Source organism: Oncorhynchus keta, chromosome 25 (assembly GCF_023373465.1).
Source record: "Oncorhynchus keta strain PuntledgeMale-10-30-2019 chromosome 25, Oket_V2, whole genome shotgun sequence".
Taxonomy (NCBI): domain Eukaryota; kingdom Metazoa; phylum Chordata; class Actinopteri; order Salmoniformes; family Salmonidae; genus Oncorhynchus; species Oncorhynchus keta.
The window spans coordinates 17,920,132-17,937,890 of record NC_068445.1 but is presented as its reverse complement, the minus strand read 5'-3'; the positions used below and the strand labels follow the sequence as shown (position 1 = coordinate 17,937,890).

The following is a 17,759-nucleotide window of genomic DNA, read 5'->3' as shown; positions in this document are numbered from 1 at the left end:
AAGTTAAAGTACCTCAAATAAATAAAATAAGATCAAGGGTTACAAATGTACAAACCTGATCCTAGACCAGTGCCACTGTCCAATCACCGTAGGTCGTCAACTTATTGACGCAAATGTTAACCAATCAGATAGGAATGTAGGAGAGTATGGGAAGGAAGAATGGATTATGAGGAAGTTTATCGTCCAACAAAGAAAAAAAGTCAAGAGAGGCAATGACAAGTAATTATTACAGACAGTCGTTGTGTTAGTGTTTGACCTCTTTGTATAACAACGCAGAGTACAATTTGCTTATAGAAGAACATGTTATACGATGGTCCTTGTCGAACGTCTGCATTTGGGCAAGTTAAAGTAGCTAGTAAGGTAGCTACTGCAGATAACGTTAGCGAGTTCTTGATATTTCATCTTTACTTCGCCATTAAGTTAGCTAGTAGTAAGGACCAACACCTGGGTTGCATTAGCTAATTGAGACTGATATATAGGTTAGTTACATTACTCCGACTCCACTTGTCATAGCCACTGCGTCCGTAGAATTTTAGAGTGAAGTGGGAGTGTCAAGTGTGTCGACATCATCAGATACCCGGCCGAGAGTCGACAATCGTCATTATACATTATCGAGGACAACGACCTTTCGGTAGTAACGTTTGGTCTGTCAGTCTCTGGAAGTGAAGACAAAGTCGTTAGGATATCCTAAAACCTGACAAAGTATTTTTTTTTTGTGCAAGCTTAGCTAGCTAGCTAAAGCTTTGAAATGGCTTTGGCTGACCAAAGGCAAAGCCATCAGTGGTATCCCACAAGCGTACAGGTAACGGTGTTCCAAGCCAGGAATTTGAGGATCAAAGGCAAGAATGGAACCAACGATGCCTATGCCATCATGCAGGTGGCCAAAGACAAGTTTTCTACCTCGGTTGCCGAAAAATGTGTCGCACCAGTATGGAAGGAAGAGGCAACGTTTGACCTGCCATTGTTCCACCATGGAAATGCTGAACGCTGCACACTGTATATCATTGTAATGCACAGAGCTCTGGTGGGACTGGACAAGCTCCTGGGAAAAGCTGTGATCAACCTACTGGATCTACACGATAACAGTGCCCGGAAAAAGACTGAGTAAGTAGCTCATGTTGAATAAAGATAAAGGATCTGTGTGGATATTATTATTTTATTTATATATATTCAAAACTAATTCTCCACTGAGAGGGGGGGTTCTTTGTGTAGCCAGAATGGTATTAGTGATAGGAATGTCTGCTCTGTTACGTGTCACCATTGACTTGATGAATTTCACTGACATGGCAGAGCTGAAATTCCATTACGTTTATCAGGAGGCTGATAAATATATATTATACTCTACATCCATCGACTTCTGCACATTTGAACAGTCATGTTTACACACCTAAAGCACAGCCAGAGAAGGCCATTCCAGATCCCTTATCAGTAGTTAAGTGGGAGAACCGAAACCATGGAGCTGGTTGGGGAAACGATCTGATTATGTTGGGTGAGGTCACTATTCCTCTGCCTTCTTGTCAAACTGTAGCTTTAGGCTGTGAATACTTGAGCTGATACCCTAACCATGTCTCCCCTTTTAGTTGTTTGAAATGTTCCATCTGAACAGTAGTTGGAGAATTCCAGCTCATTTAGTTTGAGCCTATCTCTGGCCTTCACAGCTGGATGGGGTCGTGCTGTATGCCATGTTATATCTCATTGTGAGGAATGTTGTCCAGTGAATACGTTCCTGCCATTTCCCCATGTTTCTTCAAGGTTATTTAACTGAGGGCTAGTCAAACCATCATACTGACATGTGAAATGACATGGGTTGGGGCAATGATGTCATTCACAACAATGGTGGGATAGGCTCTGTCATGGGTGTAGCAAGCATTAAAACAAAACATTAGGCTTGCTGCATTTCCATGATTTGAGGCAAAATGTACACACCCACATCTTTATGTAATAGTGTTTTTAAGACTGTTCGCTGACTTAAACATGGACAGAAGACTGAAGGACATTTCAATTTCAATATTGAAGACTGCAGACTATCTAACTTTGACTTGTAGGCTGTTTGTTGCAATTGAGGGCAGTGAGTGACTGTCATGGTTGTATCCTCCTGTGTAGAATACTCTCTGTGTAGGCTGTCCCAAGGGCAGCCTTTGAACAGTGATTAGGCTCATTCACTTGTTTACTGTACACTCGTATCTGGAACCTTATCTAGTGTTTACTCAGTTGGGTTTGTACAGCTTTTTATGACTCATCTTGCTCCTTCTCTCTCATACAAGGGTGTTGGGAGGTTGCTCTTTGTTCCCTCTTGCAGCGTATAGTGTTAGATTACTGTCCTACATCAGTTGATGTGTTGGTTTGACATTGTCCTCTCCCAATGTAGCAGAATATGTTCTCAGCATGAAACAAAGGGATATGATGCCAAATAACGCACCATGTTACTGACCATATTCCACAGTTCACACTTACCCTTTCACCTAATAGGCCTAAGTTGCACAACTTGGATATTGAAAAATTAAGGCACTACTGACAACAATATAGGGCTATGTTAAGTGTGCTCTTTTGGTATTCCTGTTTCCACATTAAAATGGACTTGGCTATAGACCCTTTTCATCTTCATGGTTCTTCTATCAAACAAATTCATACCGTTTAGTCTGTCATGTTAGGCATTAGCTGGATGTGACGTGTTAATCATTATGCTTCAGAGGGAAATCGGGGCCTCTACTACTTTCTCTCAGAGAGAACTCGTCCAACAGCAGACCACCACTCTTCTATCAGGCCAGGGTTTTCTATTTATCTGTAAACACTATCACATGTGCCATGTCAACACACAGTTCCTTTTAACGCCTATAATCCCTTCACTGAACCATTGTTCAGAGTCTGACCTGCATTACAGAAAATACATTGAAATATTGTCTTATGTTCTCAATTGTATCCCATTGTACTGTGCTCTGGTAGTAGTTGCTGTTTTGCTTGGCATGGCCCAGTTTGAGAAGGAAATTAGGAATGCTTGGACAAGGCATAGCACATATTTCATTAGCCTACACCTCCTAGGAAGACTCCCTACTGTTCTGCTAGGCTTTATGGAATGTAGACTAGGTTTACTCCCATGCATGTTTCTCCACAGGTTCCTGTCTGGATATTTGTTTTATTACACCAGTAAGGGCAGGGAAATGATGCACTGAACTTCACATGAACTACATAGAATGTCTGATCACTGCCCAGCAGAGTACAGCGCATTTCAGCTGAACGCATCCTAAATATAGACCCATCGGCTAACTACCGGCAATGAGTAAAAAGTGACCAGTTTCTTTTACGGCCTATGGAAGTATGATGTCCTCCGGGAAGAATGTTTGTAGTGCTCAGTAGAGCCACAGCTTATTGATCAGAACTCTGACCCCCCTGAATGCTTTCCTTGTCCCAGCTGACCCTGAAACACGGAGGTTCAGGGACGACACTGAATTTAGCCAGGGATTTCTGCCCTCTACTGGCTTTCCTTTTGTAGGCCTGTCTAAATGTTGTTGTTTTTTTAAGCTTCCATTATGATAACTCAAGTGAAGATGCAAAAATATTAAGCTCCTAGGCCTACTGCGAGTGACTGAATATGCAAAAACGGCACACTGCAAGGGGCTTCCACTTAACCTGCTCCAGCATGGGTTGTTGCTCTGGTCTTGGGAAGGTGAGAGTTAACCTGGGAGACAGTCTGAGCTGCACTTTGTATTACTGGGATTAGCCTACCGGTCTGCTTTTTGACAAAATCTAGCAGTGCTCTTATTTGTGAGGTCTCTGTAATCACAGAGGCTGTTATGGAAAGGGCTCTCCAGAACTCTTACTTTTCCTTTTGTGCAGAGTGGGCCTAAACTGCATTGAGTTTACAGCCCATTTATGTCAGCACTGGAGGAGCTGGATCTATTTTAGGTCAAAACTAGTGCAGAAGTTCAGTAATAGTTGTATCAAGTAATGTTTGACCCCATTTCCTGGCATCATGACGTTGAAAAAGGTTTCGTAGCTCATTTGTCACATTTGACCTTCAGTACTTTGGTTCTGCGTCATTTGGCCATATGATTCGTTTTTTTAATTGAACGGGCGGCCCTACACTGAAACAAAATATAAACTCATCATTTGTTGGTTTAATGAGCTGAAATAAAAGCCCAGAAATGTTCCATACGCACAAAAAGCTTATTTCTCTCAAGGTTTGTGTGTACATTTGTTTATATCCCTGTTAGTGAGCATTTTTCCTTTGCCCAGATAATCTATTTACCTGACGGGTGTGACATATCAAGAAGCTGATTAAACAGCATGATCATTACACAGGTGCACCTTGTGCTGGGGACAATAAAAGACCACTCAAGTTTTGATGGAGCATGCATTTGGCATGCTGACTGCAGGAATGTCCACCAGAGCTGTTGCCAGAATGTAATATTAATTTCTCTACCATAAGCCGACTCAAGTCATTTCAGAATTTGGTAGTGCAACCAGCCGCACAACCACATACCACGTCTGAGACCAGACACCCGGATAGCTGATGAAACTGTTTGCATAACCAAATCATTTCTCAGGGAAACCTTCTCAGGGAAGCTCATCTGCGTGCTCGTCGTCCTCAGCAGGGTCTTGACCTGACTGCAGTTCGGCGTCGTAACTAACCGAGTTCAGTGGGCAAATGCTCTTCACATAGGAATCCCAGTTTCAACTGTACCGGGAAGATGGCAGACTGCATGTATGGCGTTGTGTGGGCAAGCGGTTTGCTGATGGCAATGTTTTGCACAAAATGCCCCATTGTGGGGTCATGGTATGGGCAGGCATAAGCAATGGACAACGAACGCGGCTACGTTTTATTTATGGCAATTTGAATGCACAGAGATACCGTGACGAGATCCTGAGTCCCATTGTCGTGCAATTAATCCGCAGACCATTTCATGTTAATGTACCACCCCATGTCGCAAGGCTCTGTACACAATTCCTGGAAGCTGAAAATGTCCCAGTTCTTCCATTGCCTGAATACTCACCCGACATGTCACCCATTGAGTATGTTTGGGATACTCTGGATCGACGTGTACGACCGCATGTTCCAGTTCCCACCAATATCCAGGAACTTACTTCACATAGCCATTGAACAGGAGTGGGACAACAGTCCATAATCAACAGCCTGATCAACTCTGTGAAGTCGATGTCGCACCAGATTCTAATTGGTTTTCTGATCACTCGTCTTTAAATTATTATTCTTTTTTTAAATGTTGATGTATCTGTGACTAACAGATGCATATCTATATTCCCAGTCATATGAAATCCATAGTTTAGGTCCTAATGCATTCATTTCAATTGACTGATTCCCTTATGAACTAACTCAGTAAAATCTTTGACATTTTTGCTATTTAATTTTGTTGAGTGTAATATCTTTCTCCCACTCATTTTCAGTTGGTACAAACTGCTGGATAAGAATGGGAAGGAGGACAAAGTCAAAGGGGAGGTGATGTTGGACATTCAGTTTATGAGAAACAACTTGACAGCCAGCATGTTTGACCTTTCCATGCAAGACAAACCACGCTCTCGCATCGGAAAGCTCAAGGACATAGTGCGTGGGAAGAAAAAGGACAGCTTCTCGGACTCAGCCTCTGCAATAGTTCCCTCTGTCAGCCAGGTACTGACTGACAGCGAGGGAGAGGGTGACTCTCACTCAGTGTACTCAGAGTTCCCCGAGGCCAAGAAGAAATCCAAGCTCAAGTCCCTCTTTGCTCCTAAATCCAACTTGCAGCGCAACGTCTCCCAGTCCATGTCCACACTGGGTACTCTTCCTGAGAAGAATGCATCCCTCAGTGGCAGTCGCTCTTCTGGACTCAATGTGGATTCTCCTGATGGTGAGCTCTTTTCATTCAGCTTAAACATTTTGACTTCTGACTGCAGACCTAGTTTATATTTGATTAATGATGATGATTGTCATACGCAATAAACTCCTTCACTGTTGCTTTCTATCTACAGTTAAAAAGAAGTTCATGTTCCTGGGCCACAAGCGGACAGGCAGCAATGACAGCAAGGTATCTACAGGACCTTTTTCTCTTCTGGGCAGATCCAAGCAGAAGGATGACCCAAATGGCACGTGCATCAACGGCAACCATGTGTATGCAGAGGAGGTAGAGCCCAAGTCTGGGTCCACCCTCAGCCTCAACAGCTCTGGTCAGGGCTCAGTGGAGGATGTACGCAGCCGCAGGCAACCATCTGACGTCTCGCTAGAGTCCCTCAAGAGCCTCTCTGTCCCCAACTACAGAATGGAGTCTGCCGATGGGGCTCTGCTGGAGCAACGTCGCCTTCAGGAGGAGGAAAAAAGACTGGCCGAGGAGCAGAGACGGAATGAGGAGAAACACAGAGCGCAGCTCAAGATACTGCAGGAGGAGGAGGAACACAAGCAACAGGAGGAGCAGGAGAGGAGGAGAAAGTTCCAGGAGGATGAGGAGAGGAGGAATAAGCAGCGGGAAGAGGAGCTGAAGCGCCTAGCGGAAGAAAGGATACGGCTGGAGGCTGAGGAGCTTCAGAGGCTGAGGGAGGACCAGAGGCAGCAGGAGGAGGCCAAGAAGGCAGAGGAGCAGAAACAACAGGAGGAGGCCTCTGTGGCTGAGAGGCTGTCCTCTCTGTTTGGTATGATCAGGAAGAAGGAGGAGAAAAAGGAAGAGCAGCAGACTAGCACCAAGGAGGAGAGGCCCAACCCAGCTCCCAGACGCTTCACCAGAGATTTGGAGGGCCCTCCACACACCGCCAACCCATTTGAGGAGATCCCCCTCAGTCCAGACCCTCCAAACCTGTCTGAGGAGAGCCCGGTGGACTCCCAGAAGGCTGTTTGCAGCCCCAACACCATGAGCGCTGCGGTCTTCCTCAACTCCAACCGCACTGCCAAGGTGTCTGCAGTCAAGCCTAGGTAGGTGTCAGTCTTGTTCTTATGCACTTACAGCTCTATTATAACTTGAGATCTGTGTAGCTAAGACCAAACTTTGTGCGACTCTCCCATAAATGCATGGTTTTAATAGTGCAGTTAGGATTTTTCCTTTTCTCTGCTGTAACTCTTGTTAGAACATCAGGTAGGCCTTCATGACATTAGTAGGCTGACAAAGCTTACATCTACAATGGTAAGTGGAGCTACTATATACACAACGTACTTCACTGCTGATCAGGTAATACTAACCAATAAACATTTTCTGTCTCAGTACTTTGCTAATGGGGTGCTAGACGGTTTTCATGTTATTTCCAGTTAACTAGTTTTATAGCATATGCAACACATCACGTTGACTGCCTTGGCAGCCTTTCATCTAACCATACATGTAGCTCTCCAATTATTATTATTTTAAATAAACCACTTTCTCTTACTGCATTCTTAGAACTCTCCAAAAATCCATATTTTCACTCAAATTGCTGTATGTTGTCCTGATTGAATAGCTGTGGTGATGAGTTTTCCTTGCTTGCTATCCAACGGAACTTTAAGTGGTTTTAATATTCCCAGTTGCTTATGGTGGTTTGGGGATTAGTGATCAGATGGTGGTATGGTTTAGGTTGAATTATCTGTACACCAGATCATGTCTCCAATCTACACTGGCTGCAATTAGCCTAGTATTCTGAGTTTCATCTTCGTTCCTCTTGATCGTCTTTTTAAAGATGGAATCCGCAGTAGGAGAAATGGTGCCACTCCACTTCACAGCCGTAGTTATTATTTTGTTGACGAAGCGTAGGTGAGGCGTAGTTAAAAATAAGTTTAAAAAACTTTTTAAAACACTGTACATATTCTGCTGATCTATTGTGCATGCAGTGATGTCTGGGGGGTTTGCAGTAACTTATTTGTTGTAATATCGCAAATGGACGTTGCAGTTTCACCATTAAGAATTCCAGCTTTAAGGCTCTTATAAAAGCCTTGACAAACATGAGCGTGGATCACCATTGTGAATTCCATCTGGCGCGTGATGGACCTGTTTGGCCACTGTGCTGATTGGTCTGCAGTGTGGAATCTAGGTGTGTCTGAGACTGGGTGATATAGTGCAGAACAGGTTGGGAGGGCTGAAGTGAGCTAACACTAGGTGACTAAGTACATTGGGACTATCTGCTGGTGCAAACAAGGCTGTTTTTTTCTCTCATCTACTTCTGAATTTATTTTAATCTTTCTTTCCTAATGGTGAGTTGTCCACTCAATATAGTCCGAGCCCTTTTAAAGGAGGACATACTTTTTTAGTTTTGCCATAGCCTGATCTTATTTTACAACTGAATTTCTGACATTCTAAATCTAGATTTGTTTATTAGCTTTTTGCAAGAATGATAGCCCATCTTAAAGTAAATTGGGTATGTTTTTATAACAATCCTTAAGTGTTAAGAGCAAGGCAGTTGTGGTTATTTCCAAATTGTTTAATTCCATCAAGACATTATCAGGTGTGATGATCTGCTTACAAAAAAATAATGTTGGATGTTTTTGCGTGTTTGGCGTAGAGCGTGTTTCAGATGGGACCGGACGTAGGGTTGGGCAGTATGGCCCAAGTATCATATCCCAGTATTATTTTTATATGCCGGTATTTTGTTTTTAAATAATAAAAGTTCTACATTAGGTTTGAGTAGTGTGTGACCCTAGGGTGGCAACATATACACTCTCTAAAGTGATTTCAATGGGTCTTTCTCCATTGTGATTGTTTTATACTGTTTAATTCAACTTTAATCAAAATAAATTTGATCATTTCCATTCTGACACGTAGGGTTGCACGAAATGTGCAAACAATCTTGACCATATTTTAAACAATATGTTGCAATTGCGATTTGACTTTGTGATTTTGGAGCAAAACACTTGGGTGAACTGTTGGACTCATGGAAATAGTTTGAGTATAATAGTGATGACAAATTTAATTATTTCCTAGGGGTCCCTTTAATCTTTGGCTACATTGAATGTTTTCTCTTAGCTACTTCATGTAGCTAACATTTTTGAGTTGTGAATTCTTCTTTGAAGAAACTGTTGCACAAAAACATGCAATATAGGTCTGTATAGCTAGTAAAGTTTGTTGGCTCGGTACATTTATTAGCTAAAAAGTAGCATTAATGGCTAACAAGAATTAGGCTCAACTTACTAAGAATAGACAAACTAGCTGTTTGCAGATGTAAGAAGCAAACTCAGTGTAATTACAGAGCACTTAATATTAAGAAGCAAAATGAAAACCGCATTGTCATCAACATTGTTGCATGTGCTGCGTTTACTATGCAGAGACTGAATGCAAGTGTCATGCTCGAGGAACAACAAATGTTCTCCTTGAGTGATGGGGCAGGGTAGGTCTGTGGAAAGCTGCATGGGGAAAGCCGAGAGAAATAGATATACTACAGATCAAAAGATTGGGGTCACTTAGCAATGTCCTAGTCTTTGAAAGAACATCAAATTGATCACAAATACAGTGTAGACATTGTTAATTTTGTAAATGACTACTGTAGCTGGAAACAGATTTTTTTTAATGGAATATCTAGAGGCCCATTATCAGCAACCATCACTCCTGTGTTCCAATAGCACGTTGTGTTAGCTAATCCAAGTTTATCATTTGAAAAGGCTAATTCATCATTAGAAAACCCTTTTGCGATTACGTTAGCACAGCTGAAAACTGTTGTTCTGATTAAAGAAGCAATTAAAACTAGTCTTCAGACTAGATGAGAACCTGTACTCCGGGATGCTGGCCTTCCAGTGTCTGTTCTTTTGACCATCTTAATATTTAATTTTTATTGTCCAGTCTGAGATATGCCGTTTGCTTTGCAACTCTGCCTAGAATGCCAGCATCCTGGAGTCGCCTCTTCACTATTGATGTTGAGGCTGGTGTTTTGTGGGTACTATTTAATGAAGCTGCCAGTTGGGGACTTGAGAGGTGTCGGTTTCTCAAACTAGACACTCTAATGTACTTGTTCTCTTGCTTAGTTGTGCACCGGGGTCTCCCAATCTTTCTATTCTGTATAGAGTGAGTTTGCGCTATTTCTTGGCAATTTCTCGCATGGAATAGCCTTCATTTCGCAGAACAAGAATAGACTGACGAGTTTCAGAAGAAATGTATTTGTTTATATCCAGTTTGAGCCTGTAAACGAACCCACAAAGGCTGATGATACTCAACTAGTCTAAAGAAGGCCAGTTCCCTTCTTCTTCAATCAGAACAACAGTTTTCAGCTGTGCTAACATGATTGCAAAAGGGTTTTCGAATGATCAATTAGCCTTTTTTTAATTATAAATTTGGATTAGCTAATACAATGTGCCTTTGGAACACAGGAGTGATGGTTGCTGATAATGGGCCTCTGTACACTTATGTAGATATTCCATAAAAAAATCAGCCGTTTCCAGCTACAATAGTCATTTACAACATTAGCAATGTCTGCACTGTATTTCTGATCAATTTTGTAATTTTAATGGACAAAATGTACATGTAATTTAAAACCAAGGACATTTGTAAGTGACCCCAAACTTTATTATATTTTATTTATTTATTTATTTAAAACTAGGCAAGTCGGTTAAGAACATTCTTATTTACAATGACTGCCTTCATCGGCCAAACCCGGACGCCGCTGGGCCGATTGTGGGACTCCCAATCACAGCCAGTTGTGATAAAGCCTAGATTCAAACCAGGGTGTCTAGTGACGCCTCAAGCACGGAGATGCAGTGTCTAAGATCGCTGCGCCACTCGGCAGCCCAGCGTCGACTCAAGTAGCGAAGTATAAAAATGGACGTTACATTTTAACAAACCAAACATTCAAAAAACGTTATAGAATGTAAAGTAAAAACCCAAACCGGTCAGTGCATCAATACCACATATCGTAAAATACGGAATACCACCCAGCACTAACCAGACGGCATATACACTACCGGTCAAAAGTTTTGTAACACCTACTCATTCAAGTATTTTTTTTTAAATTTTTACTAGAATTGAAGTGAAGACATTAAAACTGAAATAACACATGGAAACATGTAACCAAAAAAGTGTTAAACAAATATTTTAGATTATTCAAGTACCCTCCCTTTGCCTTGATGACAGCTTTGCACACTTGGCATTCTCTCAACCGCCTTCACCTGGAATGCAATTCAATTAACAGGTGTGCCTTGTTCAAAGTACATTTGTGGAATTTCCTTCCTGCTTAATCCGTTTGAGAGAATCAGTGGTGGTGTGAAAAGGTAGGGGGTATACAGATGATGGACCAAGTCCAAATTATGGAAAAACAGCTCAAATAAGCAAAGAGAAATGACAGTTCATCTTTACTTTAAGATCTGAAGGTCAGTCAATACGTAACATTTCAAGAACTTTGAAAGTTTCTTCAAGTGAAATCACAAAAACCATCAAGCTATGATGAAACTTACTCTCATGAGGACCACCACAGGAATGGAAGACCCAGAGTTTCCTCTGCTGCAGAGAATAAGTTCATTGAAGTTACTAGCCCCAGAAATTGCAGCCCAAATAAATGCTTCAGAGTTCAAGTAACAGACGCATCAACTGTTCAGATGAGACTGTGTGAATCAGGCCTTCATGGTCGAATTGCTGCAAAGAAACCACTACTAAAGGACGCCAATAAGAAGGGACTTGCTTGGGCCAAGAAACATAAGCAATGGACATTAGACCGGTGTAAATTTGTCCGTTGGTCTGGAGTCCAAATTGAAGAACACTGTCAGTGTTTTATTTAGAATTCAAGGCACACTTAACCAGCATGGCTACCACAGCATTCTGCAGCGATATGCTATCACATCTGGTTTGCGCTTGTTTTTCAATAGGACAATAACCCAACACACCTCCAGGCTCTAAGGGCTATTTTACCAAGAAGCAGAGTGATGTGCTGCATCAGATGACCTGGCCTCCACAATCCACTGACCTCAACCCAATTGAGATGGTTTGGGATGAGTTGGACGGCAGAGTGACGCAAAAGCAAGTGCTCAGCATATGTGTGAAATCCTTTGATTTCTTGAGGAAAAGCATTCCTCATGAAGCTGGTTGAGAGAATGGCAAGACTGTGCAAAGCTGTCATCAAAGCAGGGTGGCTTCTTTAAAGAATTTCAAATATGAAATATATTTTGGTTTAACACTTTTTAAAAATTCTTTACTACATGATTCCATATGTGTTATTCCATAGTTTTGATGTCTTCACTATTATTCTACAATGTAGAAATTTGTAAAAATATAATCTCGAATGAGTAGGTGTTCTAAAACTTTTGACCGGTAGTTTATATTTATCATTACTGCAACTGGAAAATAATTTTGAAACAAACATTTTAAATATCATACAGAAAATGCTCTAGGTTCACAAGAGTTATCATCATTAGGGGTCCATATGATGAACAAAGAATAGAAAAGAGCAGAGACTGATTTTTATTTTTTTGAGCAGACTTTAAAGAACACCAGTTTCTGAAATTTTCTTGTACGCATTCAGGGTGCATCATCACATGTGAATATAAGATCTTGATGGAATGAAGCACCACTAAGTTAAGGCAAACTCCTGAGTTGTTGGTTATTTCAGCTGTCATGGGCAAGCTCAGCTCTGGTGTGCCTGTCCACCACTGACCTCCAGGTTTTCACTCCTAGGCAGATTAGTGGAGTCCCTGAAGCAGCCTGAAACCCCCGACAGACTCCCATAGGCAGCAAACGCCCTCCCTGCGCTGAATCCTTTCTCTCTAGCGTCCCCTCTGAGTCTCCTGATATGTTCTCCAACCTCCACTCCTCCCTTGCTCCCACTAAGGTGCGTTGGAGCCCCTCCAAGTATCCCTACAGCAGCACTGAGAACCTGGCTGCCATAGGATCTTCCCCCAATGGATCTGACAAGAAGCGGCGAGATCCTCTATCCCCCAGCCCAATGGAACCGCAAAGCCATGGAAAATCCAATGCAGGCTTCAGAATTTTCTCTGCCAAATCTGCTGTTGCAAGTGGCGATCCTGTGCCAATTAAGGCGGTTGAGGGCAAAATACCTCCTCTACCTCTTCCTGACTACGATAGCCTGTTCCCACAGAAGAGACATGGAGTACAAGGGCAGACTCGATGGGACCATATAATTGCAGAGGTGAATCAGAGACAGCAAGAATATGTGCCTCAGCTCATTGGTAAAGAGATGAGTGTGGATGGCCCAGACCTCGACTCACCAGGACCTCCACGCAATGATAAATATTCCTACTTGCAGGAGCGGGCAGCAGAGCACTTACACCAGCAACAGACACAAGTTCAGAAAGTTCAATCTACCTCTTTGAGGAGCATAGGGCCCAGCAGTTTGCCAGCACTCACTCCCCCTTCCAAACCAGTAGCTGCAGTCCCGCTTAGACTAGTGGTCGACTCTAACACAAACCAAGACCAGAGCACTATACAGGCTAATCCACCTGAGGCGCCCAATGCCTTTGTCTCCAAAGTCTTGGTCTCTACAAAACCCATGGTTCAGAAAAGAGACTTACCCTCCATGACACCTCGGGAGGATGCAAAGAAGGTGTTAAACACATATTTTGCTACAGCCAGTGATGGCAAACCTGTTTTCTCAACAGAAAATCATAGATCTACATCACGAGTGGTTTTGGTGTCAAGTTCTACAGATGAACCTAAAGGACTGCCAAACACTCCCAAAGAGATCCCCGCAGCCAAACCCAGACAAAGGTTAGTCCGCAAAGAGCCATTGAGACCTGCAGATCATGAGCAGACATTAGCAGGGTCTACCACTGTAGAGCAGGAGAACAGATTGGAGAGGAGAGCCTCAACCCTCGATATCATGAGAAGGAGTAGTCCAGTGACTGCAAAGAACACTGAGGTGACTGCTTACAATGAAAAGCAACTCTTGTTTGACTCTGCAGAAAGCGACATTGATAAAAAAACACAGTTGGAACACATTATGAAAGCGAAGTTTGCTGAACTTGACCCCTTCCCCATTGCCAATATCCTGCCTAAAGACCCATGGGCCCAACCAGAGCCAAGCCACAGTGGAGATTACTTGTTCACTGGAGAACCACAGAGAAACCGCAAGCTTAAAGAACAGGCAATGACGACTGATGACTTGGATAAACTTTTCGCGCCAAACAATCCAACGGATCCCTTTGCCAGTTTTAATGATGGTGACTCGGATGAACCTCAAGAGCAGGAAAAAACGGAAGAACACAGTCTTGCTTTTCAAAGGGGATTTTCCCAAATTAAAAAGAAACAAGGAGCACCCCAGCCTTCAGCTAATTCAAGTAATAAAACTGTGATTGGAAAAAATGAGCTAGTTAAACAAAACCCTTCACCCAGAGAAGACCAGCTGATCATCTCAGCCGCTACAACAGGATGTGTAAAACTGGCGCCTCAAAATACTAGACAAAGTAAACTCTATGGCAGAGATGGGGTGGAATCTCAAGACAAGTGGGCAGCAGACCCTTTTCCTCCCTCCTCCCATGTACCTTCTGTCCTGACTTCTCCTGAGCCCCTCCAGTCTGTAGTGCGAGAGCTTACCTCACAGACCGGGGAAAAGACCCTGCTACAGGCCTGTGTCTCACCCTCTGAGGTGCAGCCACTCACTGTGCTGAGTAGCAATGGTGGTGGGCCAGCCTCAACTCCACGCAGGTGAGCCTAAACCCCTCTAGATATAACCAGCCTTCAATAATTGCATTTATAAACACAAGGGATTTTTTTTTCTTCACGTGTCAATTGGCCCAAGTCTAACAGGCAAACAAACACTATGGCCTCAACTATAATTTCAATTAAATGGATGGTCAGTCCTTGCATCCATTGCTATCTCTATGAATTTGAGTCGTTCCATTTCTCCAGGCTCATCCCTCAGCTTTTGTTTTAAATGACAAACTCTAGCTTTATGCTTAGTCTCACTTCTTTTTGGTAATTGGCGTGTCATTCTTAATCAAATTCCTCAGGGAATATTTTGAAATGGCTGGGTAATTCTGATCAAAGGGGTTGTTTGCTAGTGGTTTTAGTATGAAACGGGGATATGCTGTGGCGTTTCTGATTTGTTCAACTTTGGAAAATATTGTTCTCTCTGTGTAGCCTTAATTCATAATTGCTGTACTTATCTCACAGGGGGAGGATTTGTGGTTGTTTTCTATACCTGCAGCCTAACTGAAATGGACCTCTGTTAATTCAATTAATCGTTTGACTTCTATGACATTGTTATGCTCCTCCGTTTTAGTGTTTTTTTGTTGTAGTAATTTTCTCTTTCCAGGCCTCACCCAGTGAAGCCCATGAGCTCCATAGAGAGCCAAGCTCCCATTAGCACCCCGGTAGTTGGAGAGATGTTGACTTATGACCGCACCCTGGGGAAGATGAAGGTACTGCATGTTGATATGTTTAATACTAATAAAACCAATACCTTTTTATTTAGCTATTAAAACAAAAAGTGATGACTGCTGATGTCTGCTGTGACACTGTTTTGTACCATCCTCAGGCGCCAGGCATGGTGGAGAGTGGGCCCTACACCCAGCTGACCCAGGAGGAGTTGATTACCCTAGTGGTGAAGCAGCAGACGGAGCTCTCCAAGAAAGACTCAAAGATCGTTGAGCTGGAGGAGTACATAGACAACCTGCTGGTGCGTGTAATCGAGGAGAAGCCCAGCATCCTGTTGGGCCTCAACTCTGTCAAGCAGGCCCTGTAAGGTATGAGGAGTGGAGTGGACCAGGGAACTGCAAGATCGAGGGAGATATTTAGGCCTCCACTCCAACATCCCCTGTAGTTTGTGCGTGTTTTTTATTTTATTTTATTACTGTCACTATGTATTGGATCGAGCAATCTCTTATTTCCTTTGAGCATATGCACTTTTTTTTGTCTCCATGAGGAGTCGGACTAGGACAATCTCGAGGTTTCTTTTCAGAATGCTGTAATGTATGCTGAATAGTTTTTAAATGTTTTTTTTCTAGATCACTCGATGCTACATCGCATCAAATTATTAAGGTTTTGAAAATGAATGGCTTGTTGTAACACTATGGTACTGGAATTTATTTTTTATACTCATTTACCATAAGCAAACATCTCTTGTCATTGCGTTGGTATTTTATATGCTGTATAAACCATAATTGGCCCTCATTAGGCAAAATGGAACTGTAAGCTCTAGGTATGTTGATGTCCATGTCACTGATGAAATATCTCTGGCCAGGCCTTTGCACAGTGGTTCCATGTTGCCTACAATTTAGTGGATTTTAATTAGGCCATCTAGCTACTTTGGTGTCCCAAAGCCTTAACACATATAATAATATGCTGGTTAGTGTTTGTTTTGTTGCATTCTTAAACCTTGAACTTTCCTTGTTTTTCTAGGGTTATGTTTGATCCTTTTCTTTAAATGATCATGACGTGCCTTGGCGCTACCCCTTCTTGGTGTATTCAATCAAACACAAGTGTTAATCTAATACCAAATCGCATTATTGCGGGGTATGGTACAAGTACGTTAACCCTCAAAGTAAATGTAGCCTCATAGTGACATTTCAGATACACAGTGGTCTTACCTTATTAGCCTAGTTTGTTGAAGCGTTATTGGACCTGTGATTTTAGGCTAGTTCACACAGGGTTTGATTGGAAATGCATATCTGTCAACATTGCTTATTTTAGCTTTTTAGTTTCCTTTTTCCTTATTTTAGTTGTTTATACTGCCATCTTTTTAATGTGTCTAAAGGAGGAAAACATCATTTACAAAACCAGCGATGGATAGAGAACCAGCTATTTATTCCATGTTTGAGGCAGTAGTGTGGATTTGGTCACGCTAACTATGGATGGAGAGAGACCTGCTGTTCACTGTTTTCTTTCTTTTTATGTCTGTAGTATCTACTCACTTGACTGTGCAGAGCACACTCTTTTCTATTTATGCAAAATAATGTAAGTGCACAACATGTCAAATATTTTATGCAAGAGTAATGACTAAGTTCAAATCGTTACACTTTGAGAAAGATCTTCCAATATATTTAGGCATTATGAATGTAGTTTCAAAATTAACCTTGTCCTTGTTCGATTTAATGCCTTTTTATTAAGCAGAAGGCTTACAACTTGTGTAAATCTCTGTCTCTGAATGTAATCTCAATGTTTCTTCGGTGACTATGCCTTTGTGAAATGTCATAGCAATAAGAAACAATATAAATTATAAACATTTCTGATTGTGCCTTCAGGGTTTTTACTCATAAGACTTTGATTACTGTAACATCTGGATTCCTTAATAGTTACACTGAATTTAAACAAAAAAGGTATGTGATATTTTCAATTGAAATAAAGTATAGTAAATCATGAAATGTTTTGTGTATGCTATTAGAGGCAGCTTGAAGACTTAATACTAGCTGTAGGCCTATGATACACCGAGAAACTGTGACATTAATTGAAACCCCTTTCCTGCGTTCAATAGATTAACTACAGTTGAAGTTGGAAGTTTACATGCACCTTAGCCAAAGACCTTAAACTCAGTTTTTCACAATTCCATTTAATCCTAGTAAAAATTCCCTGTCTTAGGTCAGTTAGGATCACAACTTTTATTTTAAGAATGTGAAATGTCAGAATAATAGTAGAATTATTTCAGCTTTTATTTATTTCATCACATTCCCAGTGGGTCAGAAGTTTACATGCACTCAATTAGTATTTGGTAGCATTGCCTTTAAATTGTTTAACTTGGGTCAAATGTTTCCGGTAGCCTTCCACAAGCTTCCCACTAAGTTGTGTGAATTTTGGCCCATTCCTTCTGACAGAGCTGGTGTAACTGATTTCAGGTTTGTAGGCCTCCTTGCTCGCACACACTTTTTCAGTTCTGCCCACACATTTTCTATAGGTTTGAGGTCAGGGCTGTCATGTCGTTGCCCTCTGAGTACAGCGAGCACCATCCCCCGC

The 17,759-nt window shown here is 42.0% G+C and overlaps 1 protein-coding gene across 3 annotated transcripts; it reads left to right on the top strand.

Annotated features, from left to right (window-relative positions):
* Positions 1–170: 170 nt before the first annotated feature.
* Positions 171–17,173, top strand: rab11fip1a (RAB11 family interacting protein 1 (class I) a). Of its 3 annotated transcripts, XM_035736045.2 has the most exons (5): positions 171–1,104; positions 5,401–5,840; positions 5,962–6,892; positions 15,127–15,232; positions 15,349–17,173. In XM_035736045.2, exons 1-5 carry the CDS (start codon positions 749–751, stop codon positions 15,553–15,555), a joined length of 2,040 nt encoding a protein of 679 aa, XP_035591938.1. In that variant the 5' UTR covers positions 171–748; the 3' UTR covers positions 15,556–17,173. The 3 variants fall into 3 exon arrangements, with proteins under 3 accessions (XP_035591938.1, XP_035591937.1, XP_052334739.1); XM_035736044.2 differs by lacking the exons at positions 171–1,104; positions 5,401–5,840; positions 5,962–6,892 and adding exons at positions 7,789–8,134; positions 12,531–14,516; XM_052478779.1 differs by lacking the exons at positions 171–1,104; positions 5,401–5,840; positions 5,962–6,892 and adding an exon at positions 7,789–14,516.
* Positions 17,174–17,759: the final 586 nt, after the last annotated feature.